The sequence below is a fragment of the Papaver somniferum genome, unplaced genomic scaffold (genome assembly GCF_003573695.1).
Source record: "Papaver somniferum cultivar HN1 unplaced genomic scaffold, ASM357369v1 unplaced-scaffold_6, whole genome shotgun sequence".
Lineage (NCBI taxonomy): Eukaryota > Viridiplantae > Streptophyta > Magnoliopsida > Ranunculales > Papaveraceae > Papaver > Papaver somniferum.
The window spans coordinates 538,245-564,631 of record NW_020648748.1 but is presented as its reverse complement, the minus strand read 5'-3'; the positions used below and the strand labels follow the sequence as shown (position 1 = coordinate 564,631).

At 37.2% G+C, this 26,387-nt stretch overlaps 3 protein-coding genes across 8 annotated transcripts; all 3 read left to right on the top strand.

The window, feature by feature from the left end:
• The first annotated feature begins 4,434 nt into the window (after positions 1 to 4,434).
• Positions 4,435 to 8,785, top strand: LOC113343528 (type I inositol polyphosphate 5-phosphatase 8-like). Of its 5 annotated transcripts, none has more exons than XM_026587681.1 (9): positions 4,435 to 4,883; positions 4,998 to 5,082; positions 5,283 to 5,364; positions 6,500 to 6,604; positions 6,727 to 7,183; positions 7,273 to 7,475; positions 7,561 to 7,669; positions 7,776 to 7,930; positions 8,072 to 8,785. In XM_026587681.1, exons 1-9 carry the CDS (start codon positions 4,842 to 4,844, stop codon positions 8,409 to 8,411), a joined length of 1,578 nt encoding a protein of 525 aa, XP_026443466.1. In that variant the 5' UTR covers positions 4,435 to 4,841; the 3' UTR covers positions 8,412 to 8,785. The 5 variants fall into 5 exon arrangements, with proteins under 5 accessions (XP_026443466.1, XP_026443465.1, XP_026443467.1 ...); XM_026587680.1 differs by having other exon boundaries at positions 5,241 to 5,364; XM_026587682.1 differs by lacking the exon at positions 6,500 to 6,604 and having other exon boundaries at positions 5,241 to 5,364.
• Positions 8,786 to 9,770: 985 nt separating this feature from the next.
• On the top strand, positions 9,771 to 13,327 carry LOC113343530. 2 transcript variants are annotated; one of them, XM_026587686.1, is made up of 6 exons: positions 9,771 to 9,904; positions 10,059 to 10,134; positions 11,264 to 12,289; positions 12,375 to 12,440; positions 12,538 to 12,736; positions 13,091 to 13,327. In XM_026587686.1, exons 2-6 carry the CDS (start codon positions 10,132 to 10,134, stop codon positions 13,174 to 13,176), a joined length of 1,380 nt encoding a protein of 459 aa, XP_026443471.1. In that variant the 5' UTR covers positions 9,771 to 9,904; positions 10,059 to 10,131; the 3' UTR covers positions 13,177 to 13,327. The 2 variants fall into 2 exon arrangements, with proteins under 2 accessions (XP_026443471.1, XP_026443472.1); XM_026587687.1 differs by having other exon boundaries at positions 9,772 to 9,959.
• A 1,129-nt stretch (positions 13,328 to 14,456) lies between these two features.
• LOC113343481 (receptor-like protein EIX2) lies at positions 14,457 to 15,617 on the top strand. The gene has a single exon (XM_026587648.1). The coding sequence runs from the start codon at positions 14,457 to 14,459 to the stop codon at positions 15,615 to 15,617; it is 1,161 nt and encodes a 386-aa protein (XP_026443433.1).
• The last annotated feature ends 10,770 nt before the right edge of the window (positions 15,618 to 26,387 follow it).

Below are 26,387 nucleotides of genomic sequence, written 5' to 3'. Positions count from 1 at the left end.
ATAAGCATATATAGTGTGTTCGCAAATTAGTGTATAAATCCATAAACCGGAAGCCAAGAGTATGTATATGTGTATATACGAAATTGGTGAAGGAGAGGTTAAGTATGCGTACCCGTACGCATACTGGCGAAAGTTCTCGAATCCAGAATTTCTGCTGAGTTTGGATCTTGACAAACTCTTAACTAGTCACCTTGAGTTTGGGAACTTTAAAAACTCAAAACCGGTTGCTTAAGTACGCATATACGTACACATGCTTAAGCTGGTTACTTTTTCAAATCGGTCAGTTCATGGACTTAAACATTTAAATCATAAGGAATGTAATCTTTGCAAACCGTGGCTATAATGTCCATGATTGATTCAGGTGAATCAAACCGATTTGGTTTGGATTGTGTTTTGTAAACAATTGAACAACTCTTTAACTAGTTTTATTTGAGTCATTTGAACTAGTTATGATTAAAATAAATAAGGTTGATATGAGAGTAATCATATGGATATCCTCTGTTAACTATTTGTGAACCAACCTGGTGTGCACGTTTATGTACGGTTACATAAACCTAAATGAGGGTACATTTCATTTGTGTGTAACAAGCTAAGTTCGATCTAACGGTTGAAAGATATTAACTTGGTTGAATCAGGTTTTTCATCTAACATTTATTATTGAATGCTCTGTTACCAAGATAACTTGGATTGCAAACCCTGATTTGAAAACTATATAAAGGAGAACTCTAGCAATTGGGAAACCTAATCCCCACACCTCCAGTGTGTTACTAGTTGCATAACTAGAGTCGATTCTCCTTTAACCTTAGGTTTCTTCTCGAGACCCTGTAGGTTAACGACTTGAAGACTTCTTTGGGATTGTGAAGCCAGACCCAACTATTATCTTTGTAGTTGTTGTGATATTATCTTGATGTTTCTATCGTGTTGAGTGCAATTGAAATAATTGGCTCGAGATTTTATATCTCTGATAGGCAAGATAGAAAAGTAATCACAAACAAACATCGTCTCATCGTTTGTGATTCCACAATAACTTGTTTCGCAAGTTGATTAAGTTTATTGTGAGGTGATTGATAATACTAGGATGTTCTTCGGGAATATAAGTCATGTTTATCAATTGGTTCCTGCTCACCTTGATTTATCAAAAGACGGAACAAAAACTCTTGGGTATTTCTGTGGGAGACAGATTTATTCAATCCTATGGACTTTTCTGTGTGAGACAGATTTGTCTATCAAGTCTTGGACTTTGGGTCGTAGCAACTCTTAGTTGTTGGTGAGATCCACTAAGGGAATCAAGTGTGTAATATCCTGCTGTGATCAAAGATGTAAGAAGCGCAACTGCACCTTGAATCAGTGTGAGATTGATTAGGGTTCAACTACAGTCCAGTCCGAAGTTAATTGGAAGTAGGCTAGTGTCTGTAGCGGCTTAATGCAGTATGGTGTTCAATCTGGACTAGGTCTACATTTGCGGTTTCCTCGTTAACAAAATTCTGGTGTCTATGATAGTTCTTTTCCGCATTATATTTTGTTATATAATTGAAATATCACAGGTTATGCGTCAAGATCAATCAATTGGAATATCCAACCTTGGGTTGTTGATTGACACTTGAACATTGGTCTTTGGTACCGTTCAAGTACTTCCTCTTATATTCAATCGGGCTGGAAGATTTCTATTTGCTGATTGCGGATTGAATTAAGAGTTAGAGATATTAAACTCTTTGATATACTTTATTCTAGATTGAGTCTGACTATCTAGTTGATTCTCTAGAAATTGTATTGGAGTAAGTCCTCTCAAATTTACAAACGAATTGTTGGGTGTGGTTGTTAGACCCCCGCATTTTCAATATGGTCTGGAAGCTTTATAAATTTTTTGATAACGAGATTGACGTGGAGTTGCTTGTATGGAAGTACTGAGTACACGCCTTTCAACTTTAATAGCTTGTTGTATTGCTTCAACCATTTTAAAGGCAGTGTGTTATCCCTTATTGAATTAAGTTTTTCAAACCGTCTAAAAAACGTACAACTAATTGCTCTTCAGTTTCCTTCAATTGGTTACGAGCAACTAAACCATAGAACTCAACTACATATTCTTCAACCAATCGAGCTCCTTGCCGACAATTTTGAAGTTTGATAAACAATTGTTATTTATAATCTCTTGGTGAAAACTTATCTCCTAATAAACCTATCATTCGAGTCCAGGTACGTATAGGAGTTTTGTGATACTTAAGTCGATCATCACAGAGTGTTTCCCACCAATATGCAGCTCCACCTTTGAACTTATAAGCTACTAGTTTTACTTGAGAAGATTCAGGGACTTCCATGAAGTTGAAAAATGATTCTACTTCATAAAACCAACCGAGTAAGTCTTCAATTTGTAAACCACCGTGAAAGTTAGGTATATCATCCTTCAATTTATATTCTGGTAGACTTCCATAAGGATTCAGACTAGACTTTAACTATTTATCGTCTGTCCACTATTGTGCTTTGATCTCTTCTGCATTGTCTTCTTCATCACTGTTGATAATCACATTAACAGTTCTTTTTGGAGTGTTAAAAAAACCTTCCACCGACTCTTTGTGTTGAAGGATATGTTAAACATTGTCAGGAATAGAAGAATTCTGAACAAAAGAACCAGTTTTGGTTTCATTATCTTCATTTTCTCCTGTCTTCTTTTCTCCTTCTTTCTTATTATCGTCTAAAGGAGGCATGTCTGTGTCATCAAGACCAGCGCGTGCCCATGATTTGTCTATCTACTCACCTTGCGTTGTTAATCTATTTTCGATACTTTTCAAACTTCCAAGTTTCATATCAAAATTATCTGTAATAGCTTTGACACTTGCTGCAAATTTTGTTTCAATATCTTTGACGAAGGCAGTTGAAAGAGGTTTCAAAAGTTCTTTTGAGAGTGCATCAATATCAGCTTGGGAAAACGACTTTTCTCTCATTGAGAAAAAGGTAGGGTTTGTTATTTGAGTTGCGGAAGCTTTGTAAAGATCTGTTTGTAGATAAAAATCTAAACAGAAACTTAGATAAGAAGACAGCAAACTAGTTGCTAGGGTTGTGAAGATAATTTAAGTTCCGTTAGAAACTTAATTAAAATCTCATTCAAGAATCAAGATTCTAAGATAATAAGATTGATAATCAAATTTGACAATAATATTAATAATAAAAGATGTCTCTCAAAACAAGAAGGAAAAGCCTTTAAATAGGTTCACAAGAATCGACTAAACAGAAAAGAAAAGGAAATCTAAACAAATTAGGAAAGAAAAGACTTGCAACGCAAGTAACCTGAAACATGCAGATGGGATCAACTGTTATAGTTGATACATTCGCAAAGGATCAACAGTTATAGTTGATACAGAAGTAAGGGATCAACAACCTTTGCTGATACAGATAAAGATGTAGTACATCAAAATGTCTAGTACGATATCCGACTTGCGTATAGATGAGATTTTTTATTATTATTTAAAAAGTAGTGTCATGGTTTAAGTCACATCCCTGGCATTAAATTCTGATAATTCCGGCTCAACTTACGGGTACCATCATCATGAATATATATGATCTTTCTTAATCTGTTATTTCATTTCTTAATCGGTTATTTTTATTTCTTTTAATTTTTTTACATAAGAAACACAACCGACTTTATTACTTATCTATCCCAGTTAAACGACCGCCGAAACTAAGGGGTCGAAGCATTAACTATCTGATTAAAAATTGCACGCTCTACCAGGTCAGTCGGCAACACCTGCTCACCTATTTGTACTAGCAGTGCTCTTCTAGGATGAGGACCGTAGCCCTAAATGCAGGGACGGACCCAAAACGTCTGAGTTCTTTTTCCATTCCGGGTAATTAGGCTTGTCGACCATAGCATATCATTTTTTTAGGTTGTTGGACTGTGATGGCTATCTGGGCTAAAGCCCAGGTTAGCCCAGCTGTAGATCTGTCAGTGCCTAAATTGTTGGACTGTGATGGCTATCTGGGCTAAAGCCCAGGTTAGCCCAGCTGTAGATCTGTCAGTGCCTAAATGTTATACACCACCTTTCGTTTCTGGAAAAAGTTACTATCTGGAAAAAGTTACTATCGCTCTTTTATATGCAGTATGTTACAGGGAAACTAATTGTTGACGGAGCTTCAAATGTTAGATAACTTCTCCGTTTCATTGCTGCAGTGGAAAAATGTTAGAGGCAATATCCAAGATAACATGTCCCATCTTTAAAAGGAAAATGCACCCCACTCACTCTCCACCAACCATGAAACAACCACTTACCTTTTTGAGCACAAACATTATAAACGAACTCATTTTCTAACCTTCTCCACAAAAAATTATTCGTCCCCTCTAAGTTCTTCTAGTCTCCCTCTAAATTGAACAGTCCATTTCACACTTCACAAAAACGTCGTTTTTTTTTTTTTTAGTCTACTTGCAGAAAAGTACATAAAAAGGACAACTAAAACAGAATTAACAGCTACTTTTCCATTTCTTCTCAATCCAGTTCATCATTTCCTTGTGTCTTTCTCCGTTTCTCATGTTAGTTTCCTCTGTTTTGCATCAATCATACAGTACTCCGCTGTTTTGTGTGCTCTGTTTTCATTGAAACCCAATTACTTGAAAAACCTTTGCTAATTACTTCAAGTTAAAGAAAAAACCTAACTTAATCTAATTTCTAGAAGAAAAATTTAAACAAATCAAATATTATCTTACACTGTCAAATTCTCAACAACTTTATTGCAAATTCGGTTTGTTTTTACTCGCATTGTTTCTGGGTTTACTTATACTTCTGTAGTCATAACGTGTTGCTAAGAAGAAGGAGAAGAAGAAGGAATAAGATCTCCGCCTAACTCACATATCAATGAGAACAGAACATTCTACTGGTAGTAGTATGAATTACAAGGTATGGATTTTCTTAACTTTGTGACTAATTTAGCAGCTCATTTCATGAATAATTGCAACTCACTTGGAAATATTCTTTTGTTGGTGTTCTTGTGTGTGGTGGTGGTGGTTATAGTCATCTTGGCCAAAAGTGGTTGTGAGAAAATGGCTAAACATTAAAAGTGGAGCTGATGAGTTTCATTCAGATCATGAAATTACAGGTAAATCTATTTTCCTGGGTCGGGACTCTGGATTCTTTTTTAAGGACTTGGATAAATTTATATCGTGATTGGCTAGTATAATTCAGGACATGATAGTTTATGAATTATCAAGATCATTATTTTGCTCAGTACGAATATTTCGAACTTTTTTTTTCTAGATATGACTGGAAATAATTCAGTAGAAGATCATTATGATTCAGAAACTTGGCTGACAGAGGCTGCCCCAGAGAGTTTGAAACGTCCGAGGATTGAATCAGACAATCCAGCATCTCTAAACAAAAGGTACCCAACTTTACTTTTAGACCATGTTGCAGTAATCCCAGCAGTCAATGAAAGTCAGTCTTTGTTGACTTGCTAATTTATTTACTCTTTTTGTGTTTTGTTTGGTTGCGTTTTGTTCTGTTCCTGTTGTTCTTTCAAACTTAGGCCACTTTTCTCTATGAAGACTAAATTCTAGCAGTAGCCATCAATGCCCCCGTTTTGTGTTTCGTTTGGTTGAATTTTTTAAGGTTTTTTTTTTTTTATAAAATAAACCCATTTTTCACATCACATTAAAAAAATGTCCCCGTTTTTTTAGAATTTTGTTAAAGTACCCTTACTTTGGCATAGTTAGCAGCTTTCAACGCTTAGGTTGCAGCGTCAAAATGTCTAAAAGGTCCTTCCTACCGAGTTGAGTTTAATCTACTTGAGTCGCCGCTTCGAGTCGAGTCAATACCAGCAACATTACTACCACTTCCATTATCTCTGTAACTTACAAAACCACTAACACTAATTCAATATATTTCTTAAATTCAATCAAAACTGAACTACAAATATCAGTTCCAGTTGCTTCTCTGCAACACCATTCGACTCATACCTGCCACTGCCAAGACCCTGTCCTAACATACATTTAATTGTAAATGGCCACCAGCTCAATCACCTGAGTTCATAAAACTACCACTGTAAAGAGTGACAACCAAACCCAAGTTTCATACCATCAATACCATGTTCTTAATTACTATTTCTCATCCTCAAGTTCTGTCCAGCATTAACACTGACTCCTACAATAACATCCTTCCATTAGTGCAATGAATTGCAGGTTCAATATCATCTCATCTCAGCACCCACACAGATCTGTGCTCATCTCCATACAATCACCTACATATTCCTAAAGCAGCAACCCACAACATCCACTACTTCAACTCCATCACCACCTATTCTTCTGCAATTCAAGCACACAACCACTGGAGCATTGACTCGGTAAACGATCATTGACTCAATTATGTGGGTCCAAGGTGTGAAAATAAACGGTAAGGGCACTTTAATAAATTTTAAAAAAATGGGGGCATTTTTTTTTTGTATCAAAAAACGGGGGCATTTTATCCAAATTCCCATTTTTTAACTCACCAGCTTTTGTTTTGGCTTACTTTTGGTGTAGGATGTTTGTGGGTACATGGAATGTTGGAGGAAAATGTCCCCACGAAAGGTTGAATTTAAAGGATTGGTTACTAACTCCAGTTCCTGCAGACATTTATGTTCTTGGGTAACTTTCCGCCACCCATGATAACTTGTGTTTTTCAGTCGTGCAAATTCGATAAATAGGATATGTTTATACTTTATACCATAAGAATTCTTATCCGGTTTGTCTGTTTTTCCATGTGCCAGGTTTCAGGAAATTGTACCACTGAATGCAGGGAATGTATTAGGTGCAGAGGACTACGCTCCTGCCTTGAAGTGGCTTTCACTTATACGCCAAGCTCTGAATAATACTGATAAGAATACGGAATTCGCCCAAAATCCTTTAAGTCGCAAAGAACATAAGAATATCAAAACTAGAATTAGCTTCTCTGATCTGATATCATTAGATGATATATTGGATAAAGAGGATTCAGGAAGACATTCAACTTCTAGTTCAAACGCAGACATAGAGGATGAACCCTCTAATTTTTCAATGAGGCGTAAATCTCCAAAGAATACTAGTAGTCGTTACTGCTTAGCTGCAAGTAAGCAAATGATTGGCATCTTTTTGTGTGTGTGGGTTCGCACTGATCTTAACCAACATGTTAGCAATTTGAAAGTCTCGTGTGTTGGAAGAGGCATTATGGGGTATCTTGGAAATAAGGTTAGACAAGATGCTAATGAAATGAAAGTTTCCGAATTACTGTTTACATTCGAGGTAGACAAGATGCTGATGGGGTTTAATTTTTGCAGGGTTCTGTATCGATCAGTATGACATTGCATCAAACAAGTTTTTGCTTTGTGTGCACCCATTTAACTTCAGGCGAGAAAGAAGGTGACGAGGTTCGGAGAAATTTTGATGTTATTGAGATATTGAAGAAAACGAAGTTCTCTCAGTCTCAGAGAGTATCTGGACAACCACTCACACCTTCCCCTGTTAGCATTCTAGAACATGAGTAAGCGTCTATGCAAATTTTGGTGATTTTGTTGGGGAAATAACACGATGAATGTCTGAGATTCCCTTTCTTTGATGATTTGCAGTCATACTATTTGGCTTGGAGACTTGAATTACCGACTCGCCTTTCCTGGTGGCGACACAGATGAACTTCTGAAAAATAAAGATTGGGAAACCCTTCTCAAGAAAGACCAGGTGAGAAAAATTAGAATAGAATAAAGATGTGGCACACACTTTTGTTGTTGTGCGACATTAGATTTTTAGTATTTTTCGATGAATTGGTTAGAAATGGTGAGTGCAGCTCATGATAGAACAAAGAGCTGGCCGGGTGTTCAAAGGATGGGAAGAAGGAAGCATAAGTTTTGCCCCAACTTACAAATACCTTGATAATTCTGACCAGTACGTTGCCCAAAACCAAACATCCAAATCAAAAGAGAAGAGGAGAACACCTGCATGGTAAAATTCTTCTCCTTTTTTCATTCTGCACTACTTGGTCTACGTGTTTCAAACCCAAGGCGTGTACCAAATCTACTCTGGTTAGTTTTGCGTAATGGTTCTTTCAAAAAAAAATTGATCTTTGTTGGTTGGGCAATGCAGGTGTGACAGAATACTATGGAAAGGCAAAGGAATGAAGCAGATGTGGTATGTAAGAGGTGAATCAAAATTTTCAGATCATAGGCCTGTCTACTCCATGTTCTCAGTGCAGCTGGACACCCCAATTTACGGAAATAAAGTACAGAAGTCAAGCAGCTACTCAGCCTCATCCTCTGCAATTACGACAACAGCAACAACTCCTCCTTTTTCCCTTAAAAGTACAACTTCTACAGCTTCGACAAAGGAAATGCATTTGGAAACAGCATGTGTTGCCAAAATCCAAGCCGAAGAGCTGTTGATACTACCTAATATTGCAACAGATGCTTCCAGCTCAGGTTTCTGAACTAAACATCGGTACTCGAAACATGATTCAGTAATGACAGGAGGTAAATTTGTAAATACATGTTGTACTGAATCAGGGGTGGTGTGTCATAATTTTAAATTCTGCATCACTCCACTCTGTAAAGAGATTGTGATGAAAAACAATGAGAGGCTTGCAGGTGTGATGCTGCCAAGACTTGAGCGGAAAATCAACTTTCAAGACATCAAGCATGCTTCATGTGGTGTACCTCTATATCTAATTTTGATGTCAACAAAAATGCTAAAAGCCTGTTCTTATTATAATTTTGCTGCTAAAAGCCTAAACGAAAATGAAAGGCTTAGGAAAAGGACTAAGTGTCAATGTATGATGTATATCTAATATGTAAAGAGTCTAAAATCTATATATCTAATTATAGAAAAAAAAGTTACCAACTTTAATTCTGTATAGAAAATCATATACTTTGCCAGGTTCTGATCCTTGCAAGCAGTGGAGTAGCCAGAAAACAGCTTGGAGGGGGTCTAAAAAAATTCATAAAATTTTTGGAGGACTAAATACTAATATTTGACGAGCTAAGTACTAAACATAGGAAAAAATGAAGGTCATTTTTATGATTTTCAAGATTTTTGGAGGGCTAGAGCTAGGGTTAGTCAGGCCTTGGTTCCGCCACTGCTTGATTTTAGCATCGCGGGGGCTGGACTCCCTTCCTCTGCAGTTTTCCGCCACCGAAAGTAGCTAGGTTGGGGCTAGTGTAGTGGAATGCGATTTAGTCAGAATTTCAGATTCCTGTTGCCCATCAAGTAACCCACATCATTTCTAAAATTTTGGTAACCAGCTCTACAGTGTAGAGTGAGTCCTTATAATCCCAATGTAAATTTGTATATTTTGGATTGCAACGGTAGTTTTTAAGTGAATGATAGATTTTGAGTCACTAGGCAAATATAAGGTTATAAAATTTATTTGAGATCCAAATTTATAACGCACTTGGATATCAAAAGCAGAAATCTGAAACGTTTTACAAAAAATTGATAATTTCTTGTTTCTAGAAATTGTTTTGGAAATTTATACCCATAATTTCTTATCTTTTAACTTTTAGAAATCGGAAAACTATTCCATACTGGTGCCTTTGCGATTTCAAATTATCCTCAATCGCATCGGAACAATGAAATGGTTTTCCGACAACCACTAGATTTTCTCACACAATTTCACACCATCCGTCTAGAATCAGTGAATAATGAGATTGCCACGCGTCATCATGACTATATAAGTTCTGGTACGATAACGATCAACCAATCGACGGTTACGATTGCACAAATAGATCTGAAATCATGAAACGCATCATTTGATATCCAAACTCACCGAATAAAACCCCCAAAAAAACTTCCTATTCAGATAAAAAACAACGCCCCCTTCAAAATCGCTTTTTCTAGGGTTTACACAGTGCATCGCGGCTAAAATCTATTAACATTGAGATCATCAACATCATCATCTACCCAACAACTATCACACTCACAAAGGTACTTCAAGAATCGAAACCAAAATCACAATCACAAACCCCTTTGATTCTCTTAGGTTAGGGCATCAGACGAAACTACTTCTTTTCGATTCTAATGTCCTTTTCCAGTGATAAAGTTATGACCTTTACATTCTTTAACTGTTTGATTTCTGCAGATTGAGCTTCAGAACGTGAAGAGGGGAGTAGGTGAAGTACGAATTTTGTTGGAAGGAAGTCAAACTGAAATTGATGGTATGTATGCACTGGTTGTGTGGTAGTTTGATTTGTTCTGTGTTTTTTTATTTTGTTGATTTTGGGTGTTGAATTGTAGTGAAATTCCGGGTTCAGTTTTGGTTTTTACGGTGAAATTTTGATTAGTTATTGTGGTGCCGCATTGGATTGGATTAGGGTTTTTTGAGTAGTTGTGAGTGTTATAGTTGTTTTAGCGAAAGAGAACTCAGTTACAATTTTGGGTGCAAATGTGTGGTAGTTTGAATTGTGTATCAAGTGTGGATGTTTTGATTTTGAAGATTTCAGAGTGTCCTGGGAGTGACTGTAGTTACACAACCACAGAATTTGGGTGAAGCTAATACATGGTAGTTGAATTGTGTATGAGATGTGAAAGTTTGGTTCTTGTAGATTTCGGAGTGTCTTGGGGATGACTGTAGTTGCGCAGCCACAGTTTCTGTGAATCATAATTGAATGTGGGTAGTTTTGTGGTGCGGTTTGTTTGTCATTGTTTTGGTGATTTGAATTTTGCGGTTATCATAATGGCATTGATTTATGAACTAGAGGTTCTGGAAAAATGACACTGATTAAGCAATGAATGGAAGGGATATGTCAGCATTACTTGGCTGTTAGAAAATTGCAATTAAGAAAAATCAGGTCTGACTGATCTGTATTTCAAATCCGTTTCTTAATTTCTTAAGTGTTTGTTAAGGGCTCTGACCTGTTTTACCAAGAAGAGAATGTTTTGAAGATTCTTCTTTGGTTTATAGGACTTTCTGATTGCAAGTTGCATATATCGCTAGTGGAAGGAATTCCTTAAGTAATTTGTTGTTTTCAATTGTTGACTGTATTTTATTGAATGCCATAGTCGTCAATCATTTCGTGGCATCTTTGGGAACATTAACTAACTTACACCTTCCAATTTCAATTTTATCTTAAGAAAATTTCAAATTATGCTACACATGATGGCCTGTTAGATTCTAACTAAATACTGTTAATGATGTATGCGTTGGGATTGTGCCCGCTCTGTATTACCGTTGGGTGGTAGGAATGTCATGCTCTAGTTTCTGAACCCCTGAAGTTCAATTACTGCTCTTCATCTGGTTCTTGCATTTGTTTTTCTTCGTCATGTAATAACAGTCTTTCTGTGCAGTCATTCAAAAATAAGGCCCTTTGGGCTGAAAAGGACAATGGAGGTTTACCTGATGATCAGGTAGCCTATGACAATCCTTCCAAAATAGAATCCAAGCGCCAATATAATTGGCTTTTCGATCCTACGGAAGCGGATCTCTTTCCAAGTAAGAAGCAGGCTATAGATACAACAGACAGCAGATCGTATCCAGGAGTTATGACTGCAAATGTTCCTCCTTGGGAAAATGGTACCAATTTTGAACCAGGAACTGGCCAGCAATTCAGTGACCGAGTGTTTGGTTCGGAACCTGCTAGGGATGTCAGCTTTGATGAAAGCAATGTGCATTCAACTGGTTCAGATAACCTAAATATGGGAAGAAGTGTGGAGGATCCATTCAGAAATGATGCTTCTGTTGCTTTGTCCATGTCCCAGGATTATAATGCTTCTTCACTTAACTATGGTGGAATTAGAAGAGTTAAAATTAACCAGGTACGAGACTCAGAAAGTGGTGTTTCTATCTCCATGGGACACAACTACCAGGTCAATGAATCTGGCGATGGGATGCCCTTCTCAATGCTTCATGCCTATCTTCACAAGGATGATAGCATCTCTGTGCCTCCACCTGAGAGTTATCAGACGAAGGAGTCCAGCAATGATATTCCTGTATCCATGTACCATTCGATGTCTCACTCCTTCATTAAGGAGGACCAAAATATGATATCTTTCGGTGGGTATCAGGAGGAGCCTGTCACAGGAACCTCAGACAGGCTTATTAATAACTACGACTTGATGATGGGTCAGCATTCCTTAGTTGAACAACAATCAGATATGAAGCCCGAGGAGAGCGGTTTGGTTGTTCCACAAGCCGAGACACTTCTAAATAATACCACCCAAAGCGGAACCAAAAAGTCAGGAAATGATACTAAGCCTAAAACGTCAAAGAAGGTATCTCCTAATAACAACAATTTTCCTTCAAATGTCCGAAGCTTGCTATCCACTGGGATGCTTGATGGAGTACCAGTGAAATATATAGCCTGGTCACAGCAGGTAAATTTATTTCAGTCCATCCAATCTATTTTCAAAGATATGTCTTGCCAAGTTTTATTAACATCCAATTTTGCAATGTCAAAAGGAGCTGCACGGGATTGTAAAAGGTTCAGGATATTTATGCAGCTGTCAATCATGTGGTCTTTCTAAGGTACTGGGTACAATTAAAATTAGATGGTACTTTATCTTCTAAACGGTACTCTTTTTTCTTTGAGATTGCCTCTTACTAAATGAATCCGGATATGCAGGTACTCAATGCTTTTGAGTTTGAGCGCCATGCCAATTGCAAAACTAAGCACCCTAATAATCATATATTTTTCGAGAATGGGAAGTCTATTTATGCAGTAGTGCAAGAGCTAAGGAGCACTCCTCAGAACTTGTTATTTGAAGTGATTCAAACCGTAACTGGTTCTCCTATCAATCAGAAGTCGTTCAATCTTTGGAAAGGTAAAATGATCTTTACTGTACACACTTTAGTCGGTTTCTGTTAATCAAGCAAAAAAACAGTTCACCTGAAAATAGAGTGACAATGAACCCCATCCATCTTTGCTGTGTAAAGCACTGCACCTAAAACCAACTGAAGAACATTCAATTTCAGTTTTAGACATTAAATCCTTGAGAAACCATGGTCATGACAACTAAGAAAACAAAGTATACTGGCTTAACCTTAATTGGGAATCACATCATCAACATATTTGTGGTTACAGCTGTGCTGCATTATCAAATTGCATCGAATATGGAGTCTTTTTTTGTTATCCAGGACTGATTATTTCCTTCTCTTTTCATCTCTATCTCATTCAGAATCATATCAAGCAGCGACTCGTGAGCTACAACGTATTTATGGAAAAGATGAAAAGAACCAGGCTATGCAAAATGAATATGCTTAATGCACTTGATTCAGATTGTAATCTAGGGAAAAATCTTTCATTTTTGTTCTAGAATTTCGTTTTGATTTTTTCTTAACAATTATGCTATGATGTATTTTCAATAGAGATCTCAAATTGATATAATAGATTAATGTTGATAGTCAGTTTTGTATGTCTACTGGCTTAGCCCTCTGTAATGTCTTTTTCTCTGCTTTAAAACTACTAGTAGACTATGAGGAAAATTCAGTTTGGCAGCTGCAACTGTTAGAAACTTAAACCACTTGAAGTTCATGGTATGTTGATCACTTGTGACTTCTTCAAGAACGTGAATGTCCATTCGAATTTTGAACCCCAAGATATTTCAGTAAACTGATAAAAAGTCTTTAATGGACGTCAAAGCTATGTAATTATGCTAGGACCTACCGCGTAGTCAATGACTGAAAATTCAATGGACTGGTAAAATTGAAATGTTAACGTTAAAAACTATAAATACCAGTTCATACGCTGTGCTATTCGGCACACATTTATCAAGCAAACACTTCAGTTGATAAATAAACCATGAACACATTCTGTAAGAGTAATCAACTGACATTATTCTGTCATCTTCTTGTCCATCTTTATTTCTTGTTTTTTTTTTATTGATCAGCATGGGTCAATTACCACTAGCGAGTCATGGATGCCATGAAAATGAGCGAAGAGCACTCTTAGATTTCAAATTCCCTTTGAGTGATCCTGGAAATCGTTTGCCATCATGGAAAGATGGTTACAAACATCAAAATTGTTGTAATTGGCAAGGAGTTGTATGTTCATACGATTCTAATCGTGTCATCTCCATCAACCTTCGAAACATAGCCAGGGAAAACTACCTCGAAGAAAATAATTTTATTTTTGAATTCCCAAACACTTCATTAACAGGTAAGTTATGTCCTTCCGTTTTCAACGTCATTACCCATCTCGAATATATTGATCTTGCCTACAACAATTTCCAAGATTCAGAAATCCCACTTCAGCTTTCTAATCTTACAGAACTTGCTCATCTTGATCTCTCCTACTCGAATTTCGGTTCATCAATTTCAACACAATTCACCAACTTTATTATGTCTACATACTATCTTGCCAAAAACCCTATCAATTTCCTTGGTCGATAAACCAACTTAGTGGCTCTCTGCCTCTTCCACCTCAAGCTCTCGATACCTATTCGCGTACTTCATTTGACCTATCCCATAATAAACTGAGTGGTGAAATCTCTACAGAAAGTGGAAAAAGACTTTCTAGTTTTGATACCATTAATCTAGGTGGAAATGAATTTTCAGGTTCAATTCCCTTTTCTTTATGTTAAGAAAAAAAAACCAGGTCCTTCTATTATTGACCTCTCAAACAACAAATTATCTGGGTTTATACCTTTTAGAATAGGGTATTGCAGGTATCTTTTCTCTCTTAACCTTGGCAGAAATAATCTCACAGGAAATATTCCAATCGAGGTTCTTCAACAAAATTCAGTGTTGCATCATCTTCAACTAAATGACAACAATCTTAGTGGTTGTCCTCTTGACTTCATTAGTAAACTTGCATATCTCAGAGTTGTAAGCTTAGCGAATAATAAATTCGGAGGGACTATCCCCACTGTGTTTAATTCGTCGCTGCTACGGATTCTTTCTTTGCGGTCAAACAAGTTCAACGGGTCAATCCCTAAAGAGATTAGTAACTTACAAAATCTCCAAATATTAGACTTATCGCAAAACAATCTCACAGGGATAATTCCTAGGACAGTAGGGAACTTACAAAGGCTGGTAAGTAAACCTACCGAGTTGTTCCCTATTGGCGGTGAAATTGGTTTACTATTTCAAATGTCGTTGAAAGGGAACATGATGCAATTTCAGAAACTGTATAGCTACAGTGCAGGAATTGATCTATCATGCAACGATCTCGAAGGAAACATCCCAGAAGAGATTGGTCAACTAAAAGGTCTCCCCACGCTTAATCTGTCACATAATCGCTTTTCCGGCGTAATGCCACCAAGTGTTGGAAGCATGAGCGGTTTGGAGTCCTTGGATTCGAGTTTCAGCAACTTATCTGGAAAGATCCCACACTCTTTAGTATCAGTACGTTATCTTGGATATTTGAATCTATCTTATAATAACTTGAGTGGTAGGATCCCAAGAGAAGCCCACTTTGACACATTAAGTGGAGATGGTTCAGCATATGCTAACAACACTTTGTTGTGTGGCTTCTACACAAACCACGTTTGTGAGGATGATCAGAGAAGTAATCCTCCAAATGGAAGTTACGAAGATGTCAAAGATAAATTGTTGTTGTATGCTATTGTTGCTTTGGGATTTGCTGTTGGATTTTGGGGTCTATTCTTTGTTTTGCTTTTGAAGAAAGAGAAATGGTGGTTTGTATACTGGAGATTAATAAATGTCGTTGCAGTGAGAGTTGTTGATTGTATGTTGAAAGATTAAATTAAGTTTGGGTTGTAGTTGTGTATGCACAAATGTTATTGTAATTGCATTGTTGTTTATCAATGAGCCAAACTATTACCAGGTTGCAGTAGTAATTATTTTGTCCTCCTTTTTTTGTTAATCAATTCAGTTATATGTATTTGGGGAATAGGTAATTTGTGTTGGGGAGTATTTACTGAAAGGATGAAGTGGACCAGACTTTGCAAAATGAATTTGCTTGATGGCCTTCTTTCATATTGTAATTTAGGGAGACATCTTTCATTTTATTCTTAATTCAGAACTCAAATTTGTTAATAGATTAATGTTGACACTCAGTGCTTTATGTCTACTAGCATAGCCCACTCTAATGTCTTTCTATTTGGTTACACATTACATAATACTCAGCGGTAGGCTATTGGGAAAACGCTGCTTCACAACTGAAACTCTTAAAAGTTGGGCTTTTCACAAAAATAGGCCCGTTTTTCTGGTGCTTTTCATTTCCAGGCCACTTTTTTTATTTATTGCTAGACTAGGCAAATTTTGACCAAAAATGATGGATGGAAAGTTAGCACCGTTAGGTGCACTTAAAAAGACCTAAAAGTCCTTTGACTCGGTTATTTAGACCCAACCAGCTAGTATGAACCAAATCATATTGGCAATCGCAGCTGGCAGAAACAACCTGAAGGCCAGGATTCTGTGCTCCCACAAGCACATGAAAATAATGGATGTACGTGTTTTGTTGCTAGCCGTACAGATTAATCACAATAGTAGATAAAGCCTAGATCGTGCTGTGCATCAAAAAAAAACTGCTGCACTCTCTCAAAAATTCTTTTCCGCCTATAAAAGTCCCTCCCTCGTCTGGCAGTGGCAAGCCATCACTAACATTTCCTTTCAACAAACTCTCTCTCTCTTTCTCTTTTTACCTGAGAAATGGAGTCTCTGTTGTTGAAGAGCAGTATTATTCCTTCTGTTAGTGTTATCAGAAACCCTAACTTCAAATCTAAGAATCAGTCAAATCTAAGTTTCCCTTTAAGCAATACCACCTTCATATGTCTGACATCTTATTATGTACTCCCACCGTCATCACCCAGTGCGTAAATTTCAACATAACGCCAACTCCAGTAGCAGACCGGACTTTGCCACAGAGATTTGTCTTTCCTGATTTACAGAACTTGCATTCCTTGCATTCTGCTTGGTAACAAGGGATAACATGGTCCCCAGGTTGAACTTCAGTAACTCCTTCACCAACACTCTCACCAACCCTGTCCATGTTATATCTTTTGCATACTACCACCAGTTCCCCCACCATCAAATCCATGTCCAAACAACTGATTCAACTTCGTTTATCCTCCATACTGCTGCTCACCATCTCCACACCATATCATTAAATATCGAACCAACAACATACACACAACTTTAAAACATGCTTCACAACAATAACACATACCCAAGCTTCACAACAATAACAGCTTCAGCTAGCACTCAAGCATTTCCTCAAACATGGTTCACGGCCATTGAGCCCATGTTGATAAAAACATCCACCATCTTCTGGATTTTGATTCATTCATCACTCTAACAATGCACATTAATCTCATCATTTACTTCTCAAGACTCCCTGCAGCGTCACTACCACCAACCAACATAGTAAATTCATCAACACCTGAATATCGATCACCAATTCCATTTCTGCACATAGAACACCAACAAATCATTCATGTCCTTTACCTGCAACTTGAATTTGATCAACACCCATTCCCTGAATTCCTTTGTTCTTCAACAATTTCAGAACTCCATTGAAATCCCCAATTTTAATTTGTCTTCTGCAATAGTCTAAATTAGCAACGCCAAATCAGTATACAACCCTAGGTTTAACAACCTAAAGTCTTCCTCGAATCACCACTGATTAATTCATATCCTTCATCTAAGATTCCACATCAACAACTCAATCTTATAAACCCTAATTTCTAATTCAGTTAACTGAAAAACTAAAATTAAACTCTATGCTATCATCCCCAGCACAATTAAGATCAAAAACCACCTATAATCTATCAAAACATAACACATTCACAGAACAATTTTAATAAATTCGAAACCCTAAAGTAAATCTCCGATTTACCTTTTCCGTGAACTCTGAATACGATAGCGTATCATCACCACCTCTATCAGATAACCCTTGACCATTCCCTACCTCGTTCGATCTCAAAAGTCTCGATTTCAATTTCTAAAATCACCAACATCTGAAGAACATGGAAGAAAGAAAGAGAAGAAAGAAGAAGAAAAGAAAAGAGAAATGATTTTCCTCGATTCCGGTTTTAGAAGAACCAGAGAGAAGAGAAGGTTAATTCTGTAATCTCTGCACACCCACGATATATCGCTAAGTGATATTTTGACGAGAATTTGTCCAGTCAACGCGATAAATTGACCGAGGTGGTTAAAGTGGATGGAATCCGTTTAACTTGCCTAGTTTTGTAAGAAATAAAAAAAGTGGCCTACAAATGAAAGTGAGGGTACAGACGAGGCCTACTTCTGCATATAATCCTTAAAAGTTCAACCAAACATGAATGTTGTTGTATTTATGTCTGGACCTATGACATCAAAAAAAAAAAGAGTGGCGTTGTTTGATTTTTCAAGTCAAGGTCACTCTACTCTCGAAATTTGGACCAAATCACTATGTGGATGTATTTATGTCAGGACCTACGCATCAAAGAAAGAACTAGTATGGTTTAGTTTTTCAGATCAAGCTCACTGTAGTCTCGTCAATGAAGGAAAATTTGATCGACTTCTAGTTTGGATTCCTAATTGGAAATGACAAATCCTCGAAGCTTCCGCAAATTTAGAGAAGATCTTATCCGGCTAATAATCTTAGACGGTAGTTTGATTGTAGACCCAAGTTGTACAAACCGGTGGTTATTCATTAACTCTTTTTCTTACTCAACTAGATTTGTGCCCGTGCTACGCACAGGGATTCTTTTTTTTTAACTTGGCGTGGGTGGGGCTTCCCCCAGCCCCGTGACGATGCATTACCTTGATCGGCTTCTTCAACTGTGCATCCACCGAAAGGCAGGGCGGTACAGCCCCAAGGGAATGGTTACGCCCAGACATGGCAGGGAGAATACGTTAATTAGCTGAAGAAAAGATAAGAGATATGTGTGGATTGTATTTATTTTTTCTTTTTATTTTCGTAGAAAATATATGCCGAAGACCCAAAGGAAAGCCATGGCTAGCAAATAGGAACGTACATGAGTGACAGCCGATGTTTCTTTAGGAACATCAGGTTCCCCTACACTTTAGAAACATAAGGTTTCCCTACATGAGTTTGATCCGTACTATCTTCTTGTTGAACAATGCAGGCTTTCCACCCATGAATATATAATCAACAAGGTCCTTGCATGCCCGTGCAAATGCACGGTCTAGATCATCAATTGATTTATGTTTTCAAAGGGTCCTCCGGTGGTGACCTTTCTCGTGCCTTTACTTAAAGTTTTCTTGTCATGTAATTATGCTATGAAGCTTAATCAACTGAACCTCAAAGTTTATCATTAAAATTACGTTTTGTGAACATCCAGAATGCTTCATTCACTTTTCCTATATACTACTTCTTCACTACATTGACAAAGTGTTGCCTTTGCATAACTTCCTTAGTATTTGTTGCAGAAGCCAATGATCCATTTGCAACAGCAACAGTAATCTTCACCCAATCCTGAACTAAATCTCTCTTTTTACCACTGACCCACTGAACTTGTGTTATCTTCCACTTTAGAGAGCAGCAGGAACCTGGCGGCTAAAAACAACTGGTCAACTCGCTAGTAAAATAACAATCGGATATGTATCCACAAACTGGAATGATATAGTATATTCTGGTGGCACTTAACCTTGTAATGGGTACGTCCAATTTAGTCTCGCATTTTGTTCACCAAAGGTCACCCCTCGGCATCCACTACACCAAGGGCAGGAAATTGAAAAACCAAAAGGAAGGATATATAATTCAATTTAGTTCTACAGAATAGGCTCTGCATATTTGATCAGAAGGCAGACAATTTCCCAAGATAATCTCAAAACCATTGCCTGCATACATGCATCGACACTTAAGCTTATAACTATGGTAGGAGCAGCTTTCGGATGGTACCAAATTGTTTCTTATTTTTCCCAATGGACGCTGTCGAATTCCACAATATCGATTCTTCCTGTCGTGAACAATATACTCACACACAATAAGTGCTTGATTTAAAAACAAATAATTGGTGCATAAGCGTTATAAATGAAATGGTAGAAATTTTTTTCTATACACAAATTACATGATGCTTGTTATTAGGTAATTTGTTCTAAAGTCAGTGGTGGTTTATCCAAAAGAACACTTCATACCTCTCCTGAACATAGACGTCCTTTGTAAATCCGATCCTCGTCTTCCGAGTAAATTTCATCACTAAATGAACTTGGTGCTTCCTCCATGATTGAAAGCCTGAAGAAATAAACTCAACGTAACCTTTTATTACATACCGACTTGTAAACCCAAATCAACAAAGCATGAAACTGTATCTAACCGTTCTTACTGAAATTCGTCTTGGTTTGATAAGTTGACCAACAAATTTTTCCCCTCCATCTGAACCAAAACTTGTCATCCCTCCATCTGAACCAAAACATGTCTAAACCTCCAGTAAGTCCTCGGCGAGCCATCTTGTGAAAAACAATTGAACAAAATTGATTTTTAAGTTTCAAAATCTGATGATTGATGAGACTTACAAATACTGTACTATACGGCTTGAGTGGCCTGATTCTGTTGGGGTTTCGTCGATCCAATTGACACCTTGAATTGGTGCACATGGTGCATATCAAGCCCCGTTGAATGTTTCTCTGTATACAAAGAAAAGAAATAAGCTTCACTTCAAAAAAATAAAAGAAAAAAAAAACATATTAAGCGCAATCTATTGGACACAATTACTGGAGGCAAACTCAAGTGAACTTAAAATGAATATCGGTCGGAAGGAATATATATTTTTCAGCATATCCAATCTTAACACCCATAAAGTATTAGTAAGATTTAAGAAAAGTACAAAGAGAAATCATTCTTCCAATACAATGCAAAGACTAATAAGTTCTTTGGTTAACAAACCTGTGTTTTGTTCGCGCAATTTTTCAGGTACCATATCATATTGAATATGTTTTGTTCAGATTTGATAAGTCTTTTTTTCTGTACAATTTTGCTATAAAGCTTCGGAACACAACCATCATGATTGAATAACTATTCTATTTTCAGCAATTCATCAAATTTTAAGTTCGAGATGACTGAAATCAAAAATGTAAGGACATGATGTCGCACAACACATTTTGTTAGTGTGAGAGAATCATTCACTTCCTTAGCGTGCGAGAACGTAGCAAGAGATCCGAAAATAGGGGGAATATTAGTAGTATCCCACTACATCTTAGCTGTCATCCACTATGTAAACACATATATAAAGATAAATGCAGGATAGAGAATGGGGGACACACTTTTAGAGGAGTATAAAATTTTTTTCGAAGAAAATCTTATATTAAAGAAGAAAGAAAAAACCTTACACTATACAAAGGGAGTTACACATTCATGAGAGTCTCCCAGTTGCTCCAAATCAAACTAGGGCTAATAAACTTAAAGGTATCTGAATCACAAGACCAAATAACTACAAGATGTTTGACAAGATCAATAATCTCCGTCGTCTCCTTCTTCCTTTCCCCAAAAACTCTCCCATTTCGTTCTTTCCATAATCTCCAACAAATAGCATAGTGGATAATCCTCCACACTAATTTGCCTCTTCCTTGTAAGACATTTGTAGACCAAGCTTCAAACACATCAAATAAGGTTTTCGGCATTGGACACGAAATTTTGAAGGCTTTAATGAAATAATTCCATACCTCAAAAGAATAAGGACAGTGCAAGAACATGTGATCCGTTGATTCTTTAACATTATTGCAGAAGATACACAAATCACTTTCTATCTCTACTCCTCTATGGCTCAACATGTCTCTAGTTGGAAGGGAATTGTGAAAAGAAGCTCAAATAATATAACTAACCTTGTGAGGAATGTTGGTCTTCCAAAGGTACTTCGAAAAGTTACACGAATCAAGCTTTCCAACAAAAGCCTCATAGCACTTACTAGTGGTAAAGCTATCCAAAATAGACAGAACATCTTCGTTTTCCCCTAAAACAGGAATACGCAAATCACGCCTAAGCAGGTCCCATTCAAGCTTCTCATTAGCATTCAACAATCTCTTGAAATCATTCTTCCATCCATTATTATCAATCATCTCTGTTATCGAAATATCCTTATCCTTCACAACTTTAAAAACCTCTGGAAATAAGTCTTGCAAACAACCTCCATCAAGCCATCTATCCTTCCAAAATCTGATTCCTTTACCGTCATTAACTGTAAATCGAACCATAATATGAACCCTAGGAACCATATTAACCACATTCTTCCACAAACTTCTACATTGAGGTTTATAGTCTACATCCGGCATTATTAAACCATTGTTCCTCTTAAACTTCTCTTGCACAATCTTCTTCCATAGACCATTCTTCTTTTTAGAGTACCTCCAAATCCATTTAACCAACAACGCCTGCTTAGTTCTCCTCAAATTCCTCACTTCTAAACCACCATTTTCTTTAGGCAAACAAATTTCTGTCCAACCAACCCAAACTAACTTCCTTCGTCCTTCTACCGCTCCCCATAAAAAATTACGCATGATTCTGACCATTCCTTTTTCCACACTGACCGACAAATGAAATAAAGACAAATAATAAATTTGTACACATTTGTAGAGAAAGAAAACATAATTTGTATTATTATTATCGCCTTCTTCTTCCTTCACCAACCTAGAGCTCCAAATACTCATTAATGGAGTCTCAATGTAATCCAAATGTAATTTCAACAATCATAGTGAACCTTAACCCTGTGGATGTAGATCACATTGATCGAACCATGTAAATCTTGTGTCATATTTTACATTTCCATCATTTTTATTTTTATTTTCATGTTAAATAAGTTTAGATCTAGAAATTGTTAAAGGGGTGTTAGTTGTGGGATTTCCTACAACTACATTTTTGGCGCTAGAAACAGGGAAAGAGTAAAGGATTTTATCCTTCCTGCAACAAATCTTACAAGATCTACAAAATTCAGAAGAAAAAGCCAAAATTCCGGGGAGAAAATGGAAGTTTCAGTTGAAGATTTTCATGTTCAGGAGAAAAAAAAACAAGAGGCAAACCTTTGAAGGAAACAAAGGAATGGGGAATGAGGCAGAAGCTGTGGTTTCTGTCACAAACAGAAACATGCACAGATGGATCAAGGTTGGGCGAAGAAACAATAGGTCACGGATTCGAGTTCGCACAAATACATATTTTTGATTTTCTTCTCATTTTCAGAGGCATATAAAAGATAAGAATAAAACATAGTAGTTTTCGTTGCACAGATATAGTCAGTACAGATGGTCACGAGCGAAGATAAGGAGTTGAGCATCCCATGTTCGAATCCCACCTTACTTATAGTTTTTACTAGGGCTGCTCCCAGGGCGAATAAAAGAACAACAGATAAATATTAAGTGTTTACTTCGCACAGAGGTTCTTGAACAATTGGTTAAGGAAGCAGCGTGTGCGTTTGTGGTCGCGGATCGAATCCCAACACACACATAATTTTTCATCTTCGCACAATTATCTCGCAGAGTAGAGGAGCAGTTGGTCTTTGATTAGTTTGCATGATCTTTGATTATTTCACATGAAAGGGTTAGCACAGTTGGTATGGTGTGATAAAATGCCAAAGGCAGGTCGAGGGTTCGAGTCTCCCCATTCGCACAGAATTTTTTCCTCGCAAACATTTCCTTCGCAGACGTTTACCTTGCGAACATTCGCAGCACGAACAAACACTTCACAGATATTTTGCATAAGAGGGTTGGTACAGTTGGTTCAGTAAGAAGAGTACGAAATTGAGGTCAAGAGATCGATTCTCATCACATAACTCATATTTGTCTTATACTTTTTCCAGAACAGCAAAGAGCGAATATAGCAGCACAGTTGGTAACGAGAGAAAAGAAGGATCGCATGATCAATCTTCCCCTCACTCATACTTTTTACATGTTTTCTTCAACTTCGCATAGCGATTAAAAGAATAATATAAGAATGTTGTGTGTGTATTTCGCATAAAGGAGCTTGCACAGTTGGTTAGGTGCATAATATTCGCACAACAGATGGAAGGATCGAATCTAACCTCACTCATACTAATACTTTCGCATAAAGGATGTTCCTTACCAAAGAGGAAGATAAAGTCAAGTTTCAACAAGTGTGCCATGATTCCTCACAAAATGAGGTTTAATTTCGCACATAGGAGGTTAAGTTTCAACAAGTGTGCGTTAATTTCGCACAGAAGATGACACACAGATGGTTAAACAAGGAATATGCAAGTGATAGATTCAAAGTTCGAGTCCCACCTCTAGCTCATATTTTTGCAGATGTTTTCTACTAGATCAACACCAATAAAGAAGACAAGGAAGAAAGAGAAGCGAACAGAAGGAAAATGATGACAAAATACAAACAGAAGTAAAAACTTGAAGATTTTAGTTCTTCTTCAAAGATTCTCTTATAACTAAGAGACAGAAATAAGACCTTAATAAAAGGCGTCAGAGATAAAGACTCCAATTAAGGAGCCTAGCTACGCGATTGTGGCGTGCAACCTAGTTCGCATATATGCAAGAGGCAAAAAGTAAGAATTAAACATGTCCTAATTCGCAAGCTAGTTAAGCATGACTCAAGGGAAAGCTATACCAACCATGTAACTTGAGTCATGGAGATTTTGGGGTGAGAAAAACGAGAAAGCCCATCCGGGAGGGACACCTAAATCGATAACTCCCAAGGAGTGCAGAAACTCGATCAGGGCGCCGAGGTACACAGTTGAGTCAAGAGTGCGAGGAGAGTTGGAGTCTACTTTACCACTCTTGACAAGTCCTGACTATGATGCACTCGGTCCGAAGATACACCACTTAGAGTGTAATCTCGTAACTGTAAACCTCATCGGTGGAGGGAAAGGAGATTGCAAAATCAACTGGTTGTTGTATTACCGGATGGGAGGAGCCAACCTTAACCCGATAGAGGTAAGACTCCTTGAAGGGGAAACCAGGGGGAAGATAAGGACGACACCCTCCATCAGGGAGCTGAATTGTGTCAAAGACGTAAATGTCATGAGTCTTTTTACTCAAGGGAGTATTAAGGCTTATCACATTTACGCACGAGAAAACCTGAAGAGGTAATAATACAAGAATAAGCTAAGACGAGATCAATGGGTCGATACAGTAAAATGTCAAGACGTCCTGCGATTTCGTCCCACAAGAAAACCAGAAGAGGTAACAATACAACTGCAATTTCGTCGCACAAAAAACCACAGACAGGAAAAATAAGACCTTTACTTAGGAAGGCGCAATAAGACCTCCAGAGAAAAGAAAAATATGCTTGTTTAACTAAAAATTTATTTTGCAGGATATTCAGAAAAGAAATAGAAAAAGTACATTCGCGCATTTCTTTCTTACAAGACATATAATAAGAGGAATTGATAAAGAGTGGATACACTGCGAAGAAGATCGCATAATAAATGTGATTGAGGGAAAGCCAAAGAAATAAGGAACAAAAGAAACAATAAGTGCGCGAATATGAACGCTTATACTAAAGACAAAGCCAAAAAAATGAAGATTGGAAGCAACTTGAAGCAACATCAACATTAGAGCGGCAAAATAAGATAAATAACACAAACATTATCTATACATTACATCTAATCAAAAATAGATAAGCATTCTCATCATATAAGCATCATATCCTCATCATGGAAGCATCGCATAAGCATTACATGGCATAAGCATCGCATACACATTTCATGGCATAAGCATCGCATACACATCTCATCCAACATTTTCTCAAGGATTCCCCCCCCCCCATAGATAAAGAACAGAGGCAACTACGGATTACCAAGAAAACATTTTTTGTTCTTTATCTTCTCGGATTAGAATCATTTCCAAAGAAGACGCTCATTCATGAATAATAAGAATCCTCACCAACAATGGAGTAAGACATGTTATAGAAACAAACACACTCAAGTTCAGCATCATCTCAACTACTCCAACGCCGAGTATGCAGAGGCAAAATCGAAAGCAATGAATCGTTCCATGAAGAACTTGTGATCAACAACAACAATAATTTCATTTGATTTGTTAGCATACTTCTTATACTTCTTCAAGGAATAGTAATTTTGCATGATTAGTTCGCATGCAAAGACGGATACTTCTTATATTTCGAGGATTAGTACTTCTTATACTTCTTCAAGGATACTTCGTACTTCGCATACTTCAAGGAATGATACTTCATACTTCTCAATGCTTCGGAACTTCACAAAAGAATAGAGGCAAGTACGTACTTTTCAAGAAAAGTATTCTTTCGCGTAGTTCATTCATCAACAAAGATTAAAGACTACTCCAACAACTACAACAATGGGTTCTTCCTTGAATATCGCTCTTCAAGCAATATTCAAGAAAAAAGAGGCAAAATGTAGGGACAGAATGTCGCACAACACATTTTGTTAGTGTGCGAGATTTATTCACTTCCTTAGCGTGCGAGAACGTAGCAAGGGATCCAAAAATAGGGGGAATATTAGCTGTATCCCATTATATCTTAGCTGTCATCCACTATGTAAACACCTATATAAAGAGAAGGGTATGAGAGAGAATGGGGGACACACTTTTAGAGGAGGACACATTTGTAGAGAGACAAAACAGAATTTGTATTAT

Bases quoted from the DNA above. Each gene is read 5' to 3' on its own strand.
- LOC113343481 (XM_026587648.1), top strand. From the start codon at position 14,457: ATGAATTTTCAGGTTCAATTCCCTTTTCTTTATGTTAAGAAAAAAAAA.
- LOC113343528 (XM_026587680.1), top strand. From the start codon at position 4,842: ATGAGAACAGAACATTCTACTGGTAGTAGTATGAATTACAAG. The intron at 5,083-5,240 runs GTAAATCTATTT...TTTTTTTTCTAG, and splicing joins TTCAGATCATGAAATTACAG to ATATGACTGGAAATAATTCA. The intron at 5,365-6,499 runs GTACCCAACTTT...CTTTTGGTGTAG, and splicing joins CCAGCATCTCTAAACAAAAG to GATGTTTGTGGGTACATGGA.
- LOC113343530 (XM_026587686.1), top strand. The intron at 12,290-12,374 runs GTAAATTTATTT...CAATGTCAAAAG, and splicing joins ATATAGCCTGGTCACAGCAG to GAGCTGCACGGGATTGTAAA. The intron at 12,737-13,090 runs GTAAAATGATCT...TATCTCATTCAG, and splicing joins GTCGTTCAATCTTTGGAAAG to AATCATATCAAGCAGCGACT.